This window comes from Tasmannia lanceolata, unplaced genomic scaffold, assembly GCF_043159265.1.
Source record: "Tasmannia lanceolata isolate RefF3 unplaced genomic scaffold, GAP_Taslan_0.1 ptg000020l, whole genome shotgun sequence".
Classification (NCBI taxonomy): Eukaryota; Viridiplantae; Streptophyta; class Magnoliopsida; order Canellales; family Winteraceae; genus Tasmannia; species Tasmannia lanceolata.
Window position 1 is genome coordinate 6,617,718 of NW_027518697.1, and position 26,101 is coordinate 6,643,818.

General features: G+C 37.6%; 2 protein-coding genes across 2 annotated transcripts; one reads left to right on the forward strand and one right to left on the reverse strand.

The window, feature by feature from the left end:
* The first annotated feature begins 7,628 nt into the window (after positions 1 to 7,628).
* Positions 7,629 to 18,898, forward strand: LOC143854721 (glucose-1-phosphate adenylyltransferase large subunit 1-like). The gene is made up of 15 exons (XM_077364820.1): positions 7,629 to 8,183; positions 8,897 to 9,019; positions 9,579 to 9,752; positions 11,336 to 11,428; positions 11,566 to 11,649; positions 11,758 to 11,813; positions 12,106 to 12,199; positions 12,386 to 12,498; positions 12,794 to 12,866; positions 13,122 to 13,202; positions 13,499 to 13,585; positions 13,663 to 13,767; positions 18,097 to 18,203; positions 18,289 to 18,349; positions 18,472 to 18,898. Exons 1-15 carry the CDS (start codon positions 7,968 to 7,970, stop codon positions 18,571 to 18,573), a joined length of 1,569 nt encoding a protein of 522 aa, XP_077220935.1. The 5' UTR covers positions 7,629 to 7,967; the 3' UTR covers positions 18,574 to 18,898.
* Positions 18,899 to 21,192: 2,294 nt separating this feature from the next.
* MAN7 (Glycosyl hydrolase superfamily protein) lies at positions 21,193 to 25,806 on the reverse strand. The gene is made up of 5 exons (XM_077364463.1): positions 25,372 to 25,806; positions 25,094 to 25,288; positions 24,619 to 24,741; positions 22,351 to 22,553; positions 21,193 to 21,925 (listed from the first exon to the last, which is right to left on the reverse strand). The coding sequence occupies exons 1-5, from the start codon at positions 25,690 to 25,692 to the stop codon at positions 21,469 to 21,471; spliced, it is 1,299 nt and encodes a 432-aa protein (XP_077220578.1). The 5' UTR covers positions 25,693 to 25,806; the 3' UTR covers positions 21,193 to 21,468.
* Between the last annotated feature and the right edge of the window lie 295 nt (positions 25,807 to 26,101).

Below are 26,101 nucleotides of genomic sequence, written 5' to 3' on the forward strand. Positions count from 1 at the left end.
GATGCCCGACCGTGAGACATAAAGGACGGAGAGAGGCAACCCCCCCAATTTCCGATCCAGCAAAAAGTAAAAAAAGCGGCTTTTGCTGGATCGGAAATCAAGGGTGGAGGGGGTTCTCTCTCCGCCCTTTATATTTTGACGGTCGGGCACCAAATATGTTCTCCTTTTATTTCAGTTTAATTAACAACAACCTATTTTACAGTCCTAAGTGGGGGGCCTGCCTATATGGGACTAGGTGGGACCTAGCCTGGTATGTGACAGGTTTAATGGACCTAGTGTAACATGTTCCATCAGCTCTGAAGCTTTTGGTGTATTGGTTGGGCACCTAACATGTTGTATCAGAGCAACCACCACATCATCTGTTCGAGACACGAATGGGACAACAGAATGGGCTGTTGAGGACGTCAGATATGGAAGCGTGGTGGAATGTTAAAGCCCCAAGTGGGGCCTGCCTAGGTATGGGACTAGCTGTGACCCGGTCTAACTATGCGACAGGTTTAATGGGCCTAACCTAACGCACTCCATCAGCTCTGGAGATATTGGCGTATTGGTTAGGTACCTAACATCCTTCCCCTTTTATGTAGTTTGATTCCTGCTTGTTGTCTTGTGTCTGCCACTTTGACATATCTTGTAGTGGAAACTCTTGGATTGCATCAGCTTGTGGACATTAGCCACATGACAAGACGAACCATGCAAATCTTGTGTTATCAATTGTGGTCTTAGCTAATTTCTCTGTTTATTTGTGTTCCCATTGAACCCTAGGTTGATTGTTTACACAAGTAACATTTGTTATTATTGCTCGAATTGGATTGATTGTTTTATGTGGGACTTATGGTGTAGATAATATTCTTTGAAGCGATTATTGTATTGAGACACTTATTGGGTTGAAGTGTTAATAACAAATGAAGGCTGTTTTTATCACCTTTCTCTGTTGTCGAATCAAATAATTCAGTGATATTCTTCGCTAAATTGAACCAATGATTTCTTTCTTTCTCATAGTATGCATCTTTGCATTAGAAACTTTAAAGTTCTCATGTCTTCTTTAACCAACTAAATAGAGCGATAACCAGAGCTTTTTCTATCCATTTCACCTACAAAATCCATGTCATAAACTTAAAACAAAGATCGATAACACCATAACCTATAACAAAATTAAACATATCCTTTAGATAGCTAAGGATCAAGAACACTGCATTGTAATGATGAAAATCAGTACAAGAACCTGGCCCACACTATTCTGATAGCAAAATCAAGGCTTGAGAGATACAACAAAATTTAATTTAGTTGGATGTCTAATAATCATTTTAGGCCTACTTGAACCGAATTGAGGCCCAACAAATGAAGGCTTACCTCGAGTTATACCTTCAAAATCTTCTTGTTCTTCATTCTCACCATAACTGGGCAATGAAAATCTGAATGTTGGATCATACTTTCTCAATTTGGATAATCAGCACATCCTGTGATTCGGCCTTGATGAATGTTAGTCAATCACCAATGGAGAACCTAAAATTTTTCTTCTTTTAAGAAATGAATGAGAGAGAGAGAGTAGACATGAAACCTCATCTATAATTCTTTGCTTCTTTTTCTCATTTTTGGCATTTGTTTCTCTCTTTTCTAGGGGTAATATTCCTGAAATTTTGGCAACAAATGACCGTAGGTTGTCTCAAAATTACATCGCTTGGGCTTGTTTGGCTGTATATTTTGGAAGGCATTACTAGTAGTTTACTAGTAAAGTTGGGTCTATGCTGTGTTTGGTTGCAAAAAAGGAGCCAAAACCCAGAAGATTACTTGCCCACTATTCTACTTGTCACTTCCTTGTTTGTTGAGGTGGAAGCCTTTAACACTACTACTAAAATACTTTTAAAAGGGTAGTTTTTTGGTAGTCGAGTTGTGGGATTTATGTATTCTCTCTCTCCCACGAGACTACTAGAAGACTACTAATCCACCCTTGACAACCAAACCCATTATGAGGTTCATGCTCTACCAGCGGACTACTAACCCACTACTCTACCAGTTGATTGCTTATTCACTATTCTACAAGGGCACATTGATGCATCTACAAGAGAATGGTCATGTAGCGGATTGGCTTAACACCTTATTTCATGGCACAGTTGTAATGTGAGTACAAAATTTATTCGATGGAACCTTCTTACTTCAACTATTCCTAAAAAAATCTTCCCTCGACTTCGAAAATTGGCTTGCACAAGGTTCGGCACGCCATAAGGTGCCGATGGCCACTCCTATTTCGAGCTTCACATGGTGATAAAAAGGAGAGGGTCTCTCTTGTAAAGAGAAGGACACTTTTTTTCCTTCGATTTTACAAGCTATACATGTAACATTTCTAGTTTGAGGAGAGGAAACTGATCTTGTTCCTTAGACATTTGTTCTAAGAAGTAGGCACTGTTCTAGTTCCTGCTGTTGTATCATCTTTCTTTATCTAATATACTGGTACAAGTCCGCCTAACCCCAGCTTACCCATCAAAAAAAGAAAAAGAGGAAAAAGAAACCGTTCTTATTTACAAGAACCCTATGTAGTTGGGGCCATTGGATAAAAAAAAGGTAGGATTCATTCATTAACAAACCATGTGAAGATTTGTCATGTTATAAATTGTTCTTTGCATCTTTTGTATTCTTGTTGAATGTATCTCTCATGCATGCCTTGGATTGCATTAACTCAAGAGTCATGCCTTACAGGCCCTACCTTCTGTATCTACTGTCTTTACTCATCTTGTTTGTGCTCATTGTTAGGCTACAACCACATCGTCTTCTCTGATAATAACTGTAATCCATGGAAATTGCAGTGTCTTGGATGAGGATTGGTATATGAGTTAACTCAATCTCGGATTAAGAGTTGTGATACAATATCTTAGATTAAGATTCATCAAAGAAGTAAAGAAAGCTTGAAAAACAAACTGCAATGTAGTCCTCGTAGGGTAGTTGTAAGCATTGTACGATTGTCAATTGAAATAGTTTCCCGGAGTGTCATTACCAAAATAAGGGGGCACTAGCGATGCCGCTCTCAATATAGAGAGAGAGCAAAGAGAGAAAAGGGAAGAAGATGGATAAATCCCCAAAACGGTACTAGCAAAAATTATAACACCTTTCTTAAGTAGTTTGGTGGGGGGCAAAAGTCATGCCACATGGGCAGCAAGTGAGAGATAAGGCAAATAGTCTCCTAGTAGTTTGAATTAAAATATGCAACCAAACACCACCCCTTGATGATGAGGCACCCTAAAACTGGTTAAAACACCCAAATGATATTGGGAAACCAAGCAAACCCTGCCGTGGGGATAGAAATCCTTGGATAAGTTGTTCTTGGGATTGACAATCTTGTTTGGTTAAGTTTATCTTGAAATTATCTTCTCGGTTGTTCATCATTTTTGTTCTAATGATTTTTCAACCAAGAATAATGATAGACATGAACTGAAGATAGCAAGCCTATCTATGGATAAAATAAACCTCTTCTTGCTATCGCATTCTGAATAGCCCCAATAATGGGATGGATGAGGCCTATGACAATCCAAGGTTGGTGCAATGCTCATGTCAAGTGGGCAATCCAATGGGGGTGCGTCAAGTGGGATGGTCCAGATCAATGGTTGTTAAAAGAAAAAAAGGGTCAAAATATTGTAGATTCTTTAACCAATAACCCATCCCTTTCAGAGAAGTAGAAGAAGGTCTCAAAGGACATGAATGATTTGTGACTTTTCTACAAACATCAATCAAAAAGAGATAATCCAATCACATTTTTCTGCTGTTGATGGATGACAACTTTTAAAGGAAAATCACATGTTCATGACATATTCAAAGTGAGTTTCCCTTGTAATCTTATCGGAGCTATCGCCTCACCCACGGGCTCAAAAATCAACCACTCATTGATATTAAAAATCTACGTGTATAGCGAACCCAAAAAAAAGAGGGCACGGACTTTGAATATCATTGCCCTAAAAAATTACTTTTTCTTGATTTTTCTAAACCTAAGGTATGCTCACGTCACTTACGATTTTTTGGCGAGACCAAAATTGCACACATGACGCAATCTCATCGGTGCGTCAAGTTTTTCAGAATTCTCTGTTTCTCAATTATTTGATTACACATGAAAAAAATCATTTACTAGAGACCTTTATTTAACATGAAACAACCATTTACTCCAAAAGATTAAGCTATGGCAATGATATTTTCACTCCCCCTACAGTACGCATTCGCTCCCCTCATTAGCAGGGCCATAATTCGTAGGGCCATAATTCGTGGGTCAATAAGTGTAGCCTCAAATTCCTCAATTATTTTGAGATTATTACGGCAAACTTAATTAAATTTCACTAATCATGTTTTAATCTATTTGAGATGCACTTCTGACTTGATGGGGCCCACCCACTTGACATTTTTATGATCAAGACCATGATTTGTCAAAACGGAGCCAGATTCGTGGGGTCTCTGTGTACAATTCTGTTTCGCCTACTCTAGAAAGCGAAAAATGTGAAGCGTTGGAGAACACAAAGTTAGTCTATATCAAGCTGATGCCATGTGGGTGGGGCCCAATCAGTTAATCTTACAGATGATTGGTCTATATAACGGAAATGCCATGTGGGTGGGCCCAATCACTTAACCTCCAAACGATTAGTCTATACCATTTCAGTAATTTCGGTCCGAAATTTCGATTAAATGCCATTATTTATTTATTTTTAAAAAGTGTTAACAAAATTTCGGAATTTCGGTCCGGAATTTCAAACCAAATTATGAAATTTCGGATTTCGCCGAAATTCCAGTTTTCGGTGGGTCCGAAACAGTTACCTAAACCGAAATTTTAAACCATGGTTTAAATACAATGAGACGAGTTAGTACGCTTGTCAAAATCAAGGTTTAAAATTTCGGTTTCGGTACCGGTTTCGAACCGTGAAATTTTGAAATTGCGGTCAAAATCTTGTACTTGACCCGAAACTAATATTTTATTCAATATTAAATTTATTAAATTTCGGTCGAAATTTCAGTGTAATATTAAATTAATATTAAAAAAAACATATTTTTTGCCGAAATTCCGAAATTTCGGCCGAAATAAATGTTTCGGTTTTGATGCATTTCGGTGTCGGTCTCCACCGAAATCCGAAATTTCAGTCCGAAATTTTGGATTTCGGTCAAAATTTAAAACTATGATCAAAATATGGTAGTGCCAAGACTTTGTGGAAGAAACAAATAGAACCTCGGAGATGATTCTAACCCTCCATCTATGGAGGGGCTGTACATTATGGAAACTTCTATAGATCCAATGGCTAGGATCATCCTATGGAAATTTTTGTTGGTAGGTCACAATGTATTTACTTTGTGGCCCAAGAAATGAACGATTTGGATTATCCTACGGAGTGTGCCACCCACCATGGCAAAACTCCGATGTATATCCATATGGGAAGTAATATATTTGCCCTTTTCTTACTTGGGACCAAGGTTTAAAATTTCGGTTTCGGTAACCGTTTCGGATCCCACCAAAAACCGAAATTTTGGATTTCGCCAAAATTTTTGTAACACTTTTTTTTTTAATAAATAATGTCATTAAACCGAAATTTCGGACCGAAATTAGGTAAAGGGCGAAAAATGGAATTTCGGAAAATTCCGGTTTCGGTCCCCACCGGTATCCGAAATTTTGGATTTCGGTCGAAATTTTAAACCATGCTTGGGACAGCCACCTATAGTGTATTTATAAGTTATAACCAAGGTTTAAAATTTCGGTTTCGGTAACCGTTTCGGACCCCACCAAAAACCGAAATTTGGTAACTTGGTTCCAAATTCCGGACCCAAATTTCGGCCTAAATTTTGTAACACTTTTTTTTTTTTTTAATAAATAATGTCTTTAAACCGAAATTTTGTAAATGGCGAAAAATTCAATTTCGGAAATTTTCGGTTTCGGTCCCCACCAGTATCCAAAATTTTGGTCGAAATTTTAAACCATGGTTATAACCAAGGTTTAAAATTTCAGTTTCGGTACCGATTTCGGAATGTGAAATTTCGAAATTTCGGTCGAAATCTGGTACTTGACCCGAAACTAATATTTATTCAATATTAAATTTCGGTAATTTCGGTCGAAATTTCGGTGAAATATTAAATTAATATTAAAAAAATATTTTTTGGGTCAAATTTCGGAAAAACCAAAATTTCGACCGAAATTCCGGCCGAAATAAATGACCATTTCAGTCTTGATGCATTTCGGTGTCGGTCATTTTGCTCCAAAATTTTGGATTTCGGTCGAAATTTAAAACCATGGTTATAACTACTTTTTTACACTAGAGGGGGTTGCCCTGAGTTAAAAAGGAGGGCCGAATGCATCATTTCCCTTTAAATGGTCTGAAATTTCAGATTTCGGTCGAAATTTAAAACCATGGAAACCAAGGTTTAAAATTTCGGTTTCGGTAACCGTTTCGGACCCCACCAAAAACCTAAAGTTTGGATTTCGCCGAAATTTGGTAATTTGATTCCAAATTTTGAAATTTCGGCCGAAATTTTGTAACACTTTTTTTTTTTAATAAATAATGTCATTAAACCGAAATTACCGAAATCCGAAATTTGGTAAAGGGCGAAAAATGGAATTTCGGAAATTTTCAGTTTCGGTCCCCACCGGTATCCGAAATTTTGGATTTCGGTCGAAATTTTAAACCATGGTTATAACCAAGGTTTAAAATTTCGGTTTCGGTAACCGTTTCGGACCCCACCAAAAACCGAAATTTCGGTCCTTGGTAATTTGGTTCCAAATTTTGAAATTTCGGACCGAAATTCCGAAATTTTGTAACACTTTTTTTTAAATAAATAATGTCATTAAACCGAATTTTTGGTCCGAAATTTGGTAAAGGGCGAAGAATGGAATTTCGGAAAATTCCGGTTTCGGTCCCCACCCCGGTAACCGAAATTGCGGATTAAATTTTAAACCATGGTTACAGTTTCGGTAACCGTGGTTTAAAATTTTCGGTTTCGGTAACCGTTTCGGACCCCACCAAAAACCGAAATTTCGGACCGAAATTCCGAAATTTTGTAACACTTTTTTTTTTAATAAATAATGTCATTAAACAGAAATTTCGGCCCAAATTTGGTAAAGGGCGAAAAATGGAATTTCGGAAATTTTCGGTTTCGGTTCCCACCGGTATCCGAAATTTCGGATTTCGGTAATTTCGGTCCGAAATTTCGGTTTAATGACATTATTTATTAAAAAAGAAAAGTGTTACAAAATTTTGGAATTTCGGTCCGAAATTTCATAAAGGGCGAAAAATAGAATTTCGGAAAATTCCGGTTTTGGTCCCCACCGGTAACCGAAATTTCGGATTTCGGTCGAAATTTTAAACCATGGTATAACTACTTTTTTTACACTAGAGGGGGTTGTCCCAAGTTAAAAAGGAGGGCCGAATGCATCATTTCCCTTTACTTTGGAGGAAATAAGCTCATGCTTTCCTGCTTCGTCTCTGGCGGAGAACTTTCTTGCAAATTTCAGATGAATTAAATGAATAAGACAAAATCTGTTGAAAAGTGGACCTATGCGGCTGCTCTCTGATGCAACTGCGGGCCAGCGAACTGCCTTCTGGAGTGTCCCTACCAAGTCCCCCATAATAAAATGAATAATGTGGCAGGATTTCTCGTGAGAGTTCACATGCCAATAAACCAACCACCACATCATCTCCCAAAATTTTCAACCTTTTTGGGACCAGAGTTTTGGACTTTCCTACCTGACTGAAAGTAAGAACTTATAAGAGAGAGAAAGCTCTTTTCGTTTTTTGTGGTCGGTGCTAAAAGCTTTCTGGAATTTGGGTTCAAGCCTTCTCATTGTGAAATTTGTGTTGATCGAGTTTCTTTGTGAGGTTCCATCGTTTGGGTTCTGGAATTTGGGTTCAATTCTTCTCATTGTGAAATTTGTTTTTGTTTGGTGTTGACTTTTGGATTTTCTTTGTGAGTTTTCATCATTTGGGTTTTATATTTGTGGCCTTCTATCAACTTTGATGGATTCTTGCAACGTAATCTTTAATGCCACTCCTCATTTGGTGCAAGTTAAAAAAGGAAGTATTAAGAGTGGAGATAATGGGTTCTGGGGGGATAGAATTAGAGGGAGCTTGAAAAACAAGGCTTGGAGTAACAAGTTGGGGAAGAGTTTGAGAAGTGGTAAAGCTAGTGTTACTTATTCTGCTCTTACCTCAGACATCAACAAAGAGACTCTGGTAAGCAATTTCCTTCCTAACACTCATTTCCTTCTTGTAAATCTCATATCAGTTGCAGCCTTCAGTGATCTTCACTGTCTCTATTTGTTTCTTACCAAGTCTTGTTTAAAGCCTTCTATGCAAGTCAAAAACCCCTCAGTAGCAACCTGTAATTTCAATGTCAAAACAAAGCGAAACAGGCAAACATAAGCAAACACACTAAGACACAAAACCCACTATAGAAACTGGAGATTACAAGAGAAAAGCGGTATCTCTCACCAAGCCCACTCAGAGTCCCTAGTACACCCTTCAAGCCCTTCCTAAGCTCTCAACCCTCTTCAAAAACCTAGTATGTGAAATAAGCCCTAATACCCCTTATACAAAGTGGGTCAAAACAAGCTTATCCGAACTGGGTCGAACTCACTTAAATAGCGGGTTGGGTCGTCTTGGGTCGCGCACATTTTTCGGACCTAACCGGGTTGAATTCAAGACACCCAACTCAACAAAGTTTTAGTTTCCTGTTTCCTTTGTTATTCAGTAATTGACTATGGTGTTGAATGTATCTTAATTTGACAATTCACTATAATGCAGATACTTTGATAGCTTGAATTTTAAAAATATGTAGTGGGTTCAATTTCTTCATAATTCACTTCTGATGTGCTTGGCTTGTTGTTTTCCTTTTTTCCTCTAACCTGATAGTAGCCTTTTTTTCACCTCAAGTTTTTGCATTTCAGACATTTGAGGCACCCATGTTTGAGAGGCAACAAGTAGACCCAAAAAGCGTGGCTTCGATCATATTGGGTGGAGGCGCTGGGACTCGTCTTTTTCCCCTCACCAGCAGAAGAGCCAAGCCTGCTGTAAGAAATCATATAATCCAATTTATAGATGTTTCCCTTCGTACTGATTTAATATCTGCTAAATGTTGGTATCATAACAATTTCTAGAGCCAGTGTTCCTGAGATGGGTGCCTCTTATAGTTGGTGCCAGTGCCGGTTGTAGTTGGGATTGGATCTGAATGCCCTCAAAGAATTCATGTATTTAGAATCTTTTTGTTTGTAATTATGTTCTTACAATTGATGTTATATATTTTAGAAAATCTGTGTCTTCTCAGCTCTGCGTCTTTAGGATTTTATTAGGCAAAGTAACTGGAAATTGAGAAGTTTTGGTAAAAAATTGTTGGAATTTCAGATAGGACTGTCATGTTTTGACTTTGAATTGCTTGACTGCTTGTGTGGTTGATTATGACTTGAGAAACACCATGATTGATATTTGTGCCATCTGCTCTCCTCCTCCCCTTCCTTTTTTGAAAGATATATTTGTGAAATCTGCTGAAAAATGTTTTATATTGTTTTTATCATCATCCTCGATATTCAAATATTTGGATTACATTTTAACATGATATGATGTCACATTTAGGTTCCCATTGGTGGATGCTATAGGCTTATCGATATTCCAATGAGCAATTGCATCAACAGCGGCATAAACAAGATATTTATCATGACCCAGTTCAACTCAGCTTCCCTCAATCGCCACCTTGCTCGTGCATATAATTTTGGGAATGGTGTCAACTTTGGGGATGGATTTGTAGAGGTATGAACTCTGGTTCAGAGATTGAATTAAGACAGTCAACTCTAGTATCTATATGCTTATCCCAGTATAAATTCCACGAGTATTATAGTTACTTTTATTGTTCTCTTACTATTCAACTTAGATGCAAAACATCAGACCCTGCTTTAAGGGAGGTAACTGTAAAGCATATCTCTGAATAATTTCATGACTGTATAATGTCTAACTTCATTGTTCTTTTCTGTGTAACTTCGACACAGTTGTGCTGGTTCCAGACAACACACATGCTGTCAAACATGGCAATGTTAGAAACATCCATACAGTTATATGATATACTGAAAGATGTATAAAGGATCACTCATTCTGATGATCATAATGGTTTGATCATAAGTAATTTGCCTGTTGAATTTGGACCGCCGTTCATTTTGTTCCTAACCCCCACCTCCATGCCATTAGTCAGGTGGTTAGGATTGTCCAATGAGAAAGGCTTTTGGGCCTGGCCCATGGAAGATTTGCTCAAACCTGTAAAATGTTCTGGATCAATGATCAGACCGTCCATATTGACAGTTGGATGCATGTCCAACAAGATCATCACTCTTGTATGAATATTAGTTCATCCAAGCGTGAAATAATATATATTTTTTAAATATCCAAGGGTGAAATATATAAAAATGTATTTAGATAAAGAGAAACAAAATACACAAGTAACCACATAACGAGACGTGTGCTCTTTGGGCGGCAGTGCTTCCTGATTTCTGAGGCATTTTAGAGTCCTCTATTTGGCATTCCTGGGATGAGGTTCGTTTGATTAAGATAAAGTTGATTAACCTTCTACGGGATGGTCTCCTCCACCACTTGGTCATCTCAAACTGAACTTCGACGGTTCTAGCTTGGGGGACCCTAGTCCTGCTGGCATAGGGGATTTGCTGAATAGTGTGGAGAAGGAAGCTTAGTGGGCCCACTCTCGTCCGACTTGCATGAAGGACTCTAACGAGAGAGAAGCCCTGGTGTTAATGTTTCCTTGACTCTCATCGTGGAAGGAGACTCCCTTAACATTATTCGTTGGGTAAGAGATGGGATTAGCTATCCCTAGAGGTTTGTGGATGCGATTGAGAAGGTGTTGGATTGGGTCAAAGGGTACACCGCATATTTTTTAGCATGTGTGGTGGTGCTCGACTAATACTGAGGTGTCCAACAGGCCAAATCTGGGGTGGCTAGGCTGGAGTTTGAGACTTGTGATTATCTTCCTCCTTGATCTTTGTTTGCTGTTTTTAGCTCTGTTTTCTTGTTTTTTCGCCTCTTTGGCTTGTTTTGATCATCTGTCGCTGAACTTTGCTCCTCAATAAATTTTTGCCACTCAAAAAAAGTAACTACATAAAGATACACTCAGGTTTTGTACTCAATAAGCCATGTCGATGTGACGTGTGTTCAGTGTGTGCATCAGCACATTTTTGACATGGTAATTCTTCATTAAAAGCGTGTCCTTGTTACGTGGATCTTTAACTTAGTCAGCATATTTTTCATTTGATCATTATCTTCTTAAACAGTTCTACGGCAAGTTCCTTTTGTTCTTGACGAATGTGAATTTGATTTCATTCACCGAACAGGTCTTGGCAGCCACTCAGACACCTGGTGAAGCTGGAATGAAGTGGTTCCAGGGCACAGCAGACGCAGTGAGACAATTCATCTGGGTATTTGAGGTGGGAATATCAATTAACTTGTACAATGTTTTCTAAAAATGGATTAAATGTGATAGATCTCATGCACGTATGCACTTATCTCTACTCAATCAGTCTTAAAATGATGTCTAATGCATTTCGTCCATTGATTCATGTAGGATGCCAAGAATAAGAAAATCGAACATATACTAATCTTGTCTGGCGATCATCTTTATCGAATGGATTACATGGACTTTTTGCAGGTACATAGGAGCTAGTTAATTGGTTATTCTCTCAACCTTCACTAAAATTTTAGCTGATACTTCTCTTATATTTGTGGATTTTGCTTGCTGGTATTGATGTGTTTGCAGAAGCACATTGACACGGGTGCTGACATTACAGTTTCATGTGTACCCATGGATGACAGGTAAAACAAAATGATATTTATACATCACAAATGCACTCATGCTAGTATTCTAGAAAGACTAGAGACAAAATCGTGGTTCTTTATTTTTCAGTAGGCAAACTGCGTGGATGAACGGTTGCATCTTCATTGTTTGACATGGCTTGGCTCTAGTCTTTGCTCATCCAGCTCAGGCAAAAGCCTTTCTCTTTAATGAACTTTGCAAATATATACATTCGATCTATAAAATGCAAATTACTTTTCTTATGGTTCTTGAAAATGCATTCTGAATCTGAATTGTTCTATTATCTGGCAGTCGTGCCTCTGATTATGGATTGATGAAGATAGATGATACCGGTCGCATCATCCACTTCTCTGAGAAACCCAAGGGTGCCGATCTTCAATCCATGGTATGCAAATTTTGTGCCATACCATGGTTTCCCTTGCTTATTTTTGTTTTGCATTTTATTCCATTTTGTTCGAAGAATCTACTCTGTTTCCTGGCAGTGGTGGATAATAACTATTCTTATTGTCTAGTTCTAGCGGTTGTTGAATTGCTTTTTATCTAACGAGAAATCTCGATTGATGGTTTGCAGAAAGTTGACACCACTCTTCTAGGATTGTCTCGGCAAGAAGCCACAAAATCCCCCTACATTGCATCTATGGGAGTATATGTCTTTAGAACAGATACTCTACTAAAGCTCTTGAGGTAAGTGCAATCCCACTTGATAGTGCAACAGTTTCTTTAGTTTTTTTTAAGGGAAGTGATATCAGCACAACCATGTTTTGATAATTTCAATGACCCATCTTGTCTTTTATTATTTAAAGAACTGTCAAGGCCTCAAGGGTTATTACAGTTCCCAAAAAGCTCTTACAAACCAATTAAAAAAGGAAAAGACAAGCTGCATTTTTGCAATTATTAAAGTACGATTCTGTTGATATCATTTCCCTTTTTTTAATTGAAAACAACATATTTTTTATTTGTTATTTCATTATACTTCAAGGTGGAGGTATCCAACATCCAATGACTTTGGATCAGAAATCATTCCTTCAGCTGTTAAGGAGCACAATGTCCAGGTGGGAGAGAACACTGCCTCCTTGTTGTTCATCTGCTTCCCATTAAAACAATATATTCATGTATATAACAAGGAATGGTTTTGTGATGCTGTGTTCTAAACCGGCCATATCTTCCCTTGTAAAGAAAGAACTTATCCTTAATACATGTATATCCTACTCTATCCATCACACATTCTAGATACTAAGTATGTGTAATTGTACAATGGAGAGGGGATAGTGAGACTGATGAAATTGTTGAATCTCATATCTTGGCAGGCATATTTATTTAATGACTACTGGGAGGACATTGGAACAATCAAATCATTCTTTGATGCCAACTTGGCCCTCACAGATGAGGTTGGTATTATTGTAATAGAGTATGTTGCTAATATGTAATTTACATTAGGTATACTTATTTTTTTAAACCCCTAACATCCATGATAGATATTTATGTGTATATCTCAATGAAATTAATCCAGATACTCCTCTTCTCACTGGTATTTCACATTTCAGTTAAGGCACGAGAAAACTTTTCAATTTTTCATATAATGCCATCAACCTGTATTTAGTTCCATGATTATTTGGGGCAAAGTTTTCCTTCTGGAATACAGGGCTGACTTTTTTCAAACTCATGAATGTTTCTTTTTATGCAGCCTCCAAAATTTCAGTTTTATGACCCAATGACACCTTTCTTTACGTCTCCTCGATTCTTGCCACCGAGCAAAGTAGAAAAATGCCGGGTATGCTGCTGATATATTTGGGGCGAGTTTGTTCCATTTCATTTTTTACACTCATGATATTTGGTCTAATCATGCAGATTCAAAATGCAATAGTCTCCCATGGATGCTTCTTACGGGAATGTAGCGTTCAACATTCTATTGTGGGTATCCGCTCCCGTTTAGAATATGGTGTAGAGCTTAAGGTGAGGCACTGTAGATTGTGAGAATCCATCTCTTTCTTCTCTTTTAATCAAACCTTTCTTTTCTTTGAAACGTCATATCTGCAAATTTCTAGAAGCTACAGAAAACCATTCTTGACCACTAAAATCCACCAATGAAACCACTCGATTGTTGTAACAAATCCAACATGTACATTAATAAACTTCCAACAACATGCACATTGAAATGAAAATAAGTAAATAGAACACAAATGACTTATATTCATAATTATATCATGAAGAACGGAGGGGATATAGTTTTTAGTCATTGCATATTTAGAATCGAGAGACATCAAATTTGAAATTATATTTTCCCCCTTCACTGTAGTGAGGTTGGGTTCTATACACAGTGCATGTGTTGAAGGTGCATATGAGTGCATGTTTCATTTAATGTTCTCATTGTATATAACATCTATGTAGAAGTTCAGAAATAAAGCTTAACATTCGGTTTCTCCTGTGTGTCACCAATAGTTATTTGTTAAGTGAAGTTTTGTATGGGTTACTTAAGCTATAAGAGAAGAGTAATTAAAGTTCTCATTTAATGGTAATACTTCTCTCTCTGAAGTTCCTCTTGAGCTTTATGATATATAGAAGTTCCTCCTGAGTTCAGTAGGTTCTTTCTTTGAATCTAAAATTGTAAGTAAATCTTGAGTGAGTGGGATACATGCTAATATGAGGAAGCCCAATAGAGTGTTGGGTTCAGTTTTTTCAGCAGCAGGCCCCACTTTGATGAGATGTTGAATCTAATGGAAGATGCAAGCACCTAACTAGATGTTCTAACTTAAACTCACTTGGCAAGTGGCAACAAATGATTACGCGTATAATGCTAACAAACGTATTTTAATAGGCAGATACTAGATATTTTGGTACAAGATATATTAAGAATTGTATTGGTAGAAGATATGTGAACTAGCATACTCGCGTGTGCGCACACACACACACACCACTTTCTCAAACACAAGAAGGTGGGCTCCGACTATATGAACATCTATTTGAAATGATTTTCTTTATATGGGAATATGCTTGTCTGCTTTTCTATAAGATTCATTTAATAGAAGAGTGGCAAAGTTTTTCGGTCAGCTGCCAACCTGACGCCAACCCTCCTCCTTTATCCTGGCTTGGGACAGGCTGTGAAAAACATAGGCGGTGTTTGTAAGACAGCTGTGAGGCCAGCCATGCTGTATGGCTCAGAATGTTGGGCCACCAAGAAGCAGCATGTTCATAAGATGAGTGTAGCGGAGATGCGAATGCTTAGATAGATGTGCGGCCACACAAGACTAGATAGAATTAAAAATGAAGACATTCGTAAAAAGGTGGGGGTGGCTCCAATTGAGGAGAAGATGAGAGAGCACCGCTTAAGATGGTTTGGACATATCCAACGTAGGCCTTTAGATGCTCCGGAGAGAAGAGGCGACTCATGCGAAATTGATGGAGTAAAAAGAGGTAGGGGCAAACCGAAAACAACTTGGGTAGAAACAGTGAGGAAAGACTTGATAGCTAGGAACATAACAGAGAACATGACCTTGGATAGGATAGAGTGGAAGAAAATGATCCACGTAGAAGAACCCAACTAGAACCAGGATTAGAGCCGGATAGATTCCTTTTACCTTCTTGATAATTTTTTTCTAAAGGATTCATTTGGCCGACCCCAACTAGTTTGGGACAAAGGCTTTGTTGAGTTGAGTTGAGTTTTTGCTGTTGTAGAAAATAATAAGAACATAATGCAGAAAACATAACAGTATAAATAGTTGGGCAAGGCACTTCCAGGAAGCTATCTTTAAGATAGTAATTTCCCACGTATAGATGTAGATTGACTCTTGAAATTCTATCTCCATGATACAATGCCCAACACTAAGAATTTTAACATGACTGCACTTCTTGTATTCTCACGAATCATAACCCACTCAGAAAAACTTTTAAAACTAGTATGAAAGATAGAAGAAATTCCAGAAGAAGAAGATTTTAATAAACTCGAATCTAGTTATTTTTAAAGACTTCGAATAGGTGCAAAGACACCCTTTTGAAGAGACTCAGAATCGATGCAAAGAACACCCTTTTCCGAAGAGACTTGCACCCTCTAAAGAAGAGGCACAACTCTTCGTTTATAGCTGTTAAATATTGAAGATTTCCACTAATCTTTGCTTATCTTACAATCAAGCCTAATGAGTGTTTATATAGAACACTCCAGAGGATAAACATAGAAACTAGTATCACAAGATTTATGGAAAGAGATTTCACAAGATATGAGAAGATAATCTCAATACCTAATCTAGCCTCCCTGCATAATCTTCCCCAATTAATCCAAATCAAATCTTGGAAGATGTGATTTTATTCTACCTAATCAAACCATAGTTGCCTAATCTAACCTATTGGTGAGATCTCACATATTCTAACATGCCCCCTCAAACGTACATGGATTGAAAATCGATATACGTTTGCTTACAATGAATATCCCCAAAAAAATGTAAAAATTTGCCAACTTTGTTGCACGTTGTCACGATTGATGTCTGCTTGATGTATGTTGCCAATATTATTGAAGATGATGGATGATGGCCGCATGTTGTTGAAGAATGTGTCGCATTAAAAAGGTGAGCCGCAAAAAGCTTCAATGAACTGGATTGGACTCAAGCCTGAATGGGCGAGTCATTAGGCCGATTAGAATATCGAACCTTCTGAAAATGGGTCACAATGGATCAGTGCCAGAATGGGCAAGAAATGGCCTCTATGGGCAAAAGAAAGCCTCAATGGGCAGACTTCACAGGTCAGCTTGAGATACCAATCCTTATGAAAGAGAGAAATTGCTCTCTCAGGCACAAACCTCAAGGAGAGAGGCCCCTCAACTGAGTAGAGCTCCTATTTCAGGTACGCACCACAAAGAGGTACCTCAACCGAAATAGGCGAAAGACAAAAATATAAAGAAAGAGAGGAAAGAAATAGAAGAGAAAGCGACAAATAGCGGCTAGGAATGGTGGCAACAATTATCGACGAAAAATTGGATATTGGGAAAAAGTGTGCAAATATCAAATATGTGTTTTGAAAATGCAAATCCCTTTTTTCTTTTTTTTTGTGAAGGTGTTGACAGCAAAATATGGAGACCGTGTAATTGGCACAAGATGATGAGAGGGGCGCATTCAAGAAGATGAGGGGTTATTGAAGGCAACCAAGAAAGTCTTGAAAATTAGATGGGAAAAGAATGCAAGGAGATTGAACAAGAATGCTAAGGAATTATGCTAAGGATGCAAGGAGATTGAAACTAATGAAGCTGGTAAGGAAGGCACTACTAGTGGTGTTAATTTGAGAAAGAGAATGTGGGAGCAATGGTGGCTGGACGGACGGCTAGATCGGCCGTCCGCCGGAGAGAGCAGCTATTTGTCTTGTGGTCACTCCAAGATCGGTGGCTTTGATACCATGTTAAATATTGAAGATTTCCTCTAATCTTTGCTTATCTTACAATCAAGCCTAATGAGTGTTTATATAGAACACTCAAGAGGATAAACATAGAAACTAGTATCACAAGATTTATGGAAAGAGATTTCACAAGATATGAGAAGATAATCTCAATGCCTAATCTAGCCTCTCTGCATAATCTTCCCCAATTAATCCAAATCAAATCTTGGAAGATGTGATTTTATTCTACATAATCAAACCATAGTTGCCTAATCTAACCTATTGGTGAGATGTCACATATTCTAACAATAGTCGTTTAACAGTTAACTGTTTCGGCAATTAAAATTAAAATTGTTTAAAACGACCGTTATAGCCGTTAGGCCTAACCGTCTTTCTATTTCTTATTCTTCTTCTTCCTTCCTTTGTTCTTCTTCTTCTCTCTCTCTCTTTCTCTCTCTCTCTCTCTCTCTCTCTCTCTCTCTCTCTCTCTATATATATATATATATATATATATATATATATTATTATTATTATTAAACTTGAAGTTCTTTTGTGGTGCTCTCTCAAAGAGAAAGAGCTCCAAAGAAAGTAGAACTTGAATGAGATGAGTGAAACCATCTCCTATTTATAGATGAAGGAGTGAAGGGGTTTGAATCCCAGATCTACAAGTGGGATTCAACAATTTCAAATAATTCCCACCAAAACAATTGAAAAGATTCCAAAATGAAAAAGATGGAGGGAACTTGCACAACTCTCAAGACTTTGATTTTTCCCTTCAAATTAATGGAGGGAACTTGCACAAGTCTCAAAACTTTGACTTTCCCTTCAAATACACTAATTTAATATCATATAGTTTATAATATAAAGTACATTATTAGTAATATAATATACTTAATAATATATAACATATGCTTGTCTTCTTTTCAGGATAGCATGATGATGGGATCAGACTATTATCAAACTGAAGCTGAAATAGCAGCTCTACTTGCAGAGGGGAAGGTTCCCATTGGTGTAGGACAAAATACCAAGATCAGGTGAGATTTGGATCACATTATTTTAAGAATAATACATGAAACAGATCATAACAAGTTACTGATAATTCTCTCTATGTTGTTCAAGGAATTGCATCATTGACAAGAATGCTAAGATAGGGAAGAGCGTTATCATAAAAAATAAAGATGTAAGTACAGCTGTTTGTTGTCATTTAAACTCATTTAGAAGCTTTCTTGGAAGAATAATGGCATGAATTATAAAATGTAAATATCTATACCCTTTCACTGATTTGAATGCTTAACTTCTTAGGATGTTCAAGAAGCAGATAGGCCAGAAGAAGGGTTCTATATTCGATCAGGGATCACCGTTATACTGAAGAACTCAACAATCAAGGATGGGACTGTCATATAGAACTGGCTGATATCTTACGCCAATTCTCTTCTTGTTGAAGATGAAGTTGTCACTATCAAGGCCGATGACCATATGCTCATCAAAGCATGTTCAGAAAGCTGCTAATCCGTTAGAAAGTATTGTCCATCCATATCAAAATATCATCGTACAAATGGCTTAGCATGTTTTCGTATTTAAGAAGTTAGATGAACTGTTTTTGGGATACTTAGCTCAAGTAGAAGAAACTAGCATCTAAATCTTGTATGTAAATTAGTTCTTTCTTTCCTTATGCTAGAAAAGCCTAATGTGTTCCTGAATAAATTGAAGGGCTGTATGCTTTTCTCTCTGTATATAAGTTCAGTGGCAATCTTTCAGACCATGTTGAAGCTCTTGGCTTTGATTGGTAAGAAAGAGTGCTTGTGGCATTAATTTCAAGCAATTGGATCTTTGAAAGTGAAAGTTCTACTACAACTTACTCCCACTATAACCTGTCTTGGTTTATATTACAGAAATCATATCCACACGCCCTTGTTTTAATACACTTCTTTCTTCATTTTGCACTTCTGTAACGACTCCTTAAAGGCATTTGGCATTACCCAAAAAACTATCAACAGCCGGTTAAAGAAGTGTTTAATGAAGTATGTGTCATTGTCTAAACAGTAATGTGGTGGGACAGATTAAATCAAAGGCCTTTTCTTGAGGGAAATGATGTTGGCACTTCCTTATTTTGATAATGACACCCTACAGGCCTACACTTTACTAACCACTTCTCTGATTGGCTGTTAGCAGCATCTCGAAGATTGCAACACTTCTTTAAGAAGTACAAAGGAGTGGAGTGTAATTATTGAAATAAGGGAATGCAGATATCAATTCCATCTATTTTGTTTTAGTAAGGTGAAAAACTGAAATTAAGCAAACCTACAGTGACTGAGATCTGGCAAGAGCAAGAACAGCTGCATCAGCCCTTAAAACAATCCAACAGATTTATATGGACAGTTTCTTTAATAAAGATATTCAACTAAACCCACAGCTATATTAACATGGTGCATCTCTAAATTTCACCTCTCTAGAACTATGCAAAGCTTCGAATCTCAAGTGGATGAAAGGTGGAAATTAAATTTGCAAAGAAATGTATTCTGAGAAGAGCCTTTCTACTCTTTAGGAAGAAAAGGTATAGTCTGGTAAACTTGTTAGATTAGTTATATCTCAAGATATTTGGTTGTTATACTAGTATTCATGCCATGCTTATTTTTATTGCATATGGTGATGGGGCTATACAATATGTGATTATAGAGTATGCATGACTTTGTACAAGTGGAGTTGAACCATCACCATCTTTGCAGGTGGAAGAGGTAGACATCATGCTTTTCTGAACATTACATTGTGGATTCATAAACTTTCTAAGATGAATGAGATAAATAAGACTAAGTAGAGGAAAACTCTCAGTTTTGGATGTCGAAGTAACAAATAACAAAAGGCACAATTAAAGTTGGGGTATTAAGAAAATTTGACAGGAGATCCAAACATAAGCAGTTAATGATTAAAAATTGTAGCAAGGAAAAAAGTTTTTAATGAGTGAAGAAATGAGACATTTCCCAAGAAACAAACTCGGCATCAGTAAAATTGCCTAGGGAAAAGAAACATATTGATCGAGTGAAAACAAGGACTCCCGAAAGTCACATGATAATATGATGTTGTACATGGGTTTAAGCACTGTTTGGACTGGACCAACATTTTATAAGTTGATTGGAACATCCTAAGGGGTTTATTGGATAAGACAATTGATGAGGAACTCTAAAAGCTTGATAGAATTTGTTGGGAAAGTGTCTTATTTCCCAAGTTTAGTTTCTTATTTTGGTGAGACACCAAAATAGTAAGGTACAGCTCTGGGTTTTCGAAAACCTAGCTATAAAAGGGATCGAGTGGGCGGCTCAAGGCTTGGGTGTGTCGGCTACCTCAAGGGAAGAGGGAGAGAGAGAGAGAGAAGGAGAGAGAAAGAGGAGGGAGGGTACTCTCTTGGGTTTTCAGAGAGAGAGAGGATTCTCTACCGGGTTCTCTCATGGATTTTTCTGTTATGTTTTCTCTTGGGTTTCTCTTGTGTACGATCATGGGTGAGAGGGCAAGGAAAGTGTTGCGGGTTTGTGGGTTTAATCCATTGTAATCTTGTATGTTGTTTTTCTCATAGTGAAAGATCATGTTCTCGCCCATGGATGTTGGCATCTTGCAGAACCATGTAAATCTTGGTGTCTATCTTGTGGCTTGTGTTTACTTTTACTTTTTCCGTTTATTTGTGCATGCATGATTGGAACAGGTTTGCCAGGCGGATTTTCTCAACAGAATTCAAGCCAAAGTAGGGTTAATTATATCAGTTTTTTGCCTTGAATTCTAGTTCTAGCAAGGGGCACTTAAATACATGTAGTGAGGAGAGAGACCTATATGAGGTTCAGGAAACTTATTTGAGAATTGGGATATGTTTACTCTTCTCTATGAAAACTCACAGAGAGAGGTTGTTACGCTTCTCTGAAGACTCCCATGCATTAATTGTATTTCTTCCATCATTCTGCACATAGTAAACAAAGCCTCTTACCTTCACAAAGTAGCTTCCATTTAGTGGTTAAACCCTAAATATTGATCCTCTGGTTGAATAACACAAATGTAAATTTGTCATTTAAATAGCATAACAAAACAGAACAAAGAAGCAAGGGTATAATTTTACAAAAACTCCACCAACTTATCAACCAAAACAACCACTGTATTTCTTAGACTAATATTAGAAAACCACATAATCCTTCTCTTGGATGAACATCTCATCTCAAAGAGACTGCTTCCTCGACATTAATCAAACCCAAAACACATATATCAAACTACTATGATTATACATTTCTAGCTGTAAGTTCATCTAAGAGCTTTCATCTTTCAATTTCCCACATTTTTTCCATTCTTCCTGGCCAACCATTGGGCTTGGCGAATGCCCTTTGCTCTCTTCAATTTCTCAATATTTCTTAGCCTGGCATACATCTTCCCAAGGTGATAAAGCTTATGAGACTCTTGAGAAATCATACTAGCCATTGAGGGGTTCTCACTCAAAATAATCTCATAACCATCTCTAAAGTTGTCCATCCCTTCAGTCAAAAGTTGCCAGAACAGTCCACCGGCAGCCGCACCGCCACTTCTTGCTGATGAAAAGATTTTATTGTAAACTGTACTGAACACCATGTCCCTCTGGTAATTGTTGAAGCCTGGATCTTTCGAAGATTTCCCAAACTCAGCTAAGAGTAATGGCTTTCTGAGCGTGTTTTGCACATCCTGGATGTGGACACTGAGCCAATTTTCCAAGAAAGAAAGTTGGGCTTGATCATTTGAACTGGATAGCCTGATCAAGGAATAAAAGGGGATTTCTGTTATAGTTTGAATTATAGCTTAAAAGGCAGAAAAACACAATCAAGTACTTGAAAATCTCCCCTATGAAACAACCAATTACTCCAAAAGCTGAAGCTGTTAGAGTTGGTGTTATTTAATCATTTATACTTCAACACTCCCCCTCACGTGTGGCCCCCCTCTTTTTTTCTGGGTTGAGCGTACACGTGACACATGTGGCCTCTCTTTTGGATTGGCCCTACACGTGGATTTTAATATCAAGGAGCTGTTGGGTTTTGAACACAGGACCTGCTGTGAGGCAATAACTCTGATACCATGTGAAACAACCAATTACCCCAAAAGCTTAAGCTTAAATACTAAGAAGATTTCCTAAAATTTCTAAATTGAGCTATTCTTCATGTTGTTTGGTTAGAGTGTTACCATTGGTCTGGATATGAATGAACTGTGACAAAATCGATGCCCGAGATCTGATTGTTTGAGATGAAATCTGTTCCTACTTGAAAACCTGGATTGAATTGCTTCCTTTGAGGCGACGATTCTCCATAAAATCCTTCCAAACCAGCTTCCAGTAAGTGATTACTGTCTATGGACTTCACATAAGCGGCCATTTCCGTGATCCAAGCCTATAAAAAGCAGCAATGAAGAGAATTTTAGCAAGAACTACACAAAAGACTGCCACACACAACATTAATGCCAAGAATAGTTACTTAAATGAACCTCTATATTTTCATGCACGTAAGAGTTTTCAAAGCCTGCATTCAATATGCCAAGGCCAGATCATGTGGCACCTATTAATAATGCCACCATTGGCACAGTTTAAAGGGAACCCATGTAAATATGTGGCTAGAGGCTAAGGTCATTCATGATGGGGCCTGTTTTAGATCTTTGTACACGTACACATGATCTAGTACTTTACATTAGAGTGTCTGGCAGGGTAAAGAACAATAGAAAAGGGATTTTTCCCAATAAATTGCAATTTGCAAAGTATATCCCCATTAGTCTTGAAAATCGTACAACGGCCAAATGGAATAACTTGAAAAATATTGTCAAAAAGCCCCAAGTACTACTTATGTTAAAATTTTCTTCAATGGCTACTTCTTAACTTAGACAATTTTTCTTGAGAAATATGCCATTCGAGTATTACTCTATAAGCAAAATGTTTTTACCCAACAGCTTTTGTTTTCTTCTATGAAAACTTCAATTGTTTTATATGAGAAGGCAAAAAAATGATTTTACAAACCTTTTTTTGGGACAAAAAATGCCTTATGTATTGCTCCAAAACTGTTGTTATTAAATCTTTTGAAAAAAAAAATCAATCTTTCTTAATCTAGAAGGAAAAAATGATTTTAGTGAAGTGGCTGAAAAAATAGGAAAAAAATAAAACTCAATTTTGAGTAGAGTTTTTCTTTCCCCTCACTCATGCTGTCTCAATGTCTCAATTCTCTCTGTCTCTCACCTTCCTTGGGCCTCTCTCATCACTGGATAAACTAATAATCCAGGAAAGAAATATTCATTGCTGCCAAACATGGCCTCAGTGATTAATTGAAACATATTTTAAGACGAGAAATGTTAGGGGCTAACAATCGGTTGTCACAATCTAAAACGAACAGGGTCCTGGGAACAGGAATACACTGAGACAAGAAAGAGTGCCAAAAATCAGATTCCAACAAAATCATAAAAACAAAAAAAATCCCTAATTGCAAGGGTAGCTTTAAAATGAAAGGCTATCAATCTGCTATGGACAGGCAAGACCCACATAAACTGGAGCATCTGGCCAACAAGGCATTGGAGGAGAGTTCAACTGACGAAAGGTGGCCCGTGATGGCCCTGTGAAACAGCCAGTTACTCCAAAAGCTTAAGCCGTTGGAGACGGCGTTATCTAATCTTTTATACTCACGTATGGCCCCTCTTTTTAGAGTTGGCCTACATGTGGCCCCTCTTTTGGGTTGGCCTACACGTTGATTTTTAATATCAAGAAGTTTTGAACTCTAGGACTTTTGGCTCTGATACCATGTGAAACAACCAATTACTCCAAAAGCTTAAGCCGTTGAAGATGGCGTTATCTCATCTTTTATACTTTAACAGGCCCATGGGCCACCAAAAGACAAATCCAAAATCTACAACTTTTTGCTGGCTGAACAATTCTCCGACGCCTGAATTGGCTGATTGGAGAAACTCTGGTCGGTGTTGGTCTCATTTGGTTGCTAGTGGCAGTGTTAGTGGTGATGAAAATCTAGCCCTTACATAAAGGTATATTTGTCATTTTGATCCACCATTTTATTACCAAAATGGAACAGTATTTTAAGAGCCTTTTGTAAAACTGTATACTTTTCAAGAAAAATCAGTGAAATGTTAGAAATAACTAGGCATGGATGCTTATTAATGATCCACCGATGCTCTCAATTGACAAAATTTCAAGGAATGGGGGTCTGTCTGTTGTATTGATTCCTATTTAAAAACAGAGTAATTTGCAATATCCCCCAGAAAAAAAGAGCTAAAAGTCAGCAGGGAACAGCAGGGACTATGCTGTTCAAAAGTAATAATAACACTAAGAAAAACTTTAGCATTTCCTGCAATCAAGACGCTCTTGAGCTGTCCTGGCCTAGCAGTAAAAAGTAGAAAAATAGGAGCAAAAGTAAATCAACTAATGTACCAAAATTAAAATAAGGGGAAAAAAGAGTTTTATACCTGTATGGTTCTTCCTGATGGATCAGAAGTGCATCTGGGTTCATTCATAAGTTCCCAAGCAAAGATTGTTGGGTCATCCTTGTAAGCAACTCCAGTCATGCTATTAAATCTTGTGAGGACAGCCTTTAAAACAAAGGGGGGAAAACACCATCATGAAATAGGAAAAAAAGATAGAAATACAGAGATAGAACACCATTCTTCCCAGAAATGATACTATTAACAATATATATCAAAACAGCATAATGAAAAATCTACACAACATGATTTGAAATTTTATATTTTCACCTGATTATGATTTTAATAGTATCCTTTGGCTTATGAAAAAAAAAAAAGCATTAATCCCAAATGAAGAGCAAAAAATTATCTTTTACCAAAAAATAAAACCCAAGGAAAACTCATATCAAGAACAGATAAGCCCAAGAAAACAATTGAAATCATGAAAAATACTAAATAATAGTTGCATTCTGTTTCTTACCTTCACATGGTTCTTATAATATCCCTTAACAACAGGGTTGCTAAAGAAATCATCATCTGAACTCAAGTACTGCCCTTGATTCCTAGCCCAATCAACATACTGCTTTTTCCCTCCAAAGCTGTCATAGTTATTCACCATGCTAAAGATCAGCCTAATGCCATATCTTTTTGCCTCAGATATTACAAAATCCAACCCCTGTTAAAAAAAAATCAAATCAGCAACCAAATCAAGACATTATATGACAAAAGAAGCAAAAATAGAAAATGGGTTAGTGAGACCTTAAACATTTGTTCATTATATGATCCTGGAGAGTACTGTAAAGCTCCATATCCACCATCACTGAAGGCCCAAGTTCTTGCTACTGTAAGCCCATGTGAAGAGGCTTCTTGAAATGCTGATGAAACTTTGCTTCTCTGAGATGGGTCTGAAGCTATATACATTAACCAATATGCATTGAAGCCATTTGCAAAATAAGGACTGCCATTCAATATAAAATGGAGTCCTTTGGTTCTGATGAAACCACTATCTGCTCCAACACTCAGAAGGTTTTGTTGTTGGATTAACAAGAGCACAAAGAAAACCAGACTCAGTTGCTTCATTTCAGAAGCCCTCTCACTCACTATACTCTCTCTTTTTCAGAAATGTAGGAGGGACGAAGCATAAATGGTGGTGGGCTTTCAGAGATACAGAACCTTTGTTTTAAGAGGGTGATTGAGAGTTTTACTTTAAATAGCTCTGTATGTGTATGTGTCTGTGTCAAAGTTAAAAGTTACTCTTGACTCTTGAGTTGATAAATACAGCCCCTCTTTAATCTAAGCATTTTCCCAATGAGTGAGAATACCCAAATTGTTGTTCTTGCATAATGTCCAAATCATTTATTTCCTAGGCCTTGCCATGGTTTGCCCTCTAGGGCTGCAACTCGAGCCGGGTAAAACCCGACCCGCATCGACCCGACCCGAAAATAGCCTGGGTCGGGTTCAGGTTTCATGGGTTTCGGGTCGAGCCGGG

Bases quoted from the DNA above. Each gene is read 5' to 3' on its own strand.
- LOC143854721 (XM_077364820.1), top strand. From the start codon at position 7,968: ATGGATTCTTGCAACGTAATCTTTAATGCCACTCCTCATTTGGTGCAA. The intron at 11,650-11,757 runs GTACATAGGAGC...ATGTGTTTGCAG, and splicing joins ATTACATGGACTTTTTGCAG to AAGCACATTGACACGGGTGC. The intron at 18,204-18,288 runs GTGAGATTTGGA...ATGTTGTTCAAG, and splicing joins GGACAAAATACCAAGATCAG to GAATTGCATCATTGACAAGA.
- MAN7 (XM_077364463.1), bottom strand. From the start codon at position 25,692: ATGAAGCAACTGAGTCTGGTTTTCTTTGTGCTCTTGTTAATCCAACAA. The intron at 25,289-25,371 runs GTCTCACTAACC...TTTTTTTAACAG, and splicing joins ATAATGAACAAATGTTTAAG to GGGTTGGATTTTGTAATATC. The intron at 22,554-24,618 runs GTATAAAACTCT...TGCTTTTTATAG, and splicing joins CATCAGGAAGAACCATACAG to GCTTGGATCACGGAAATGGC.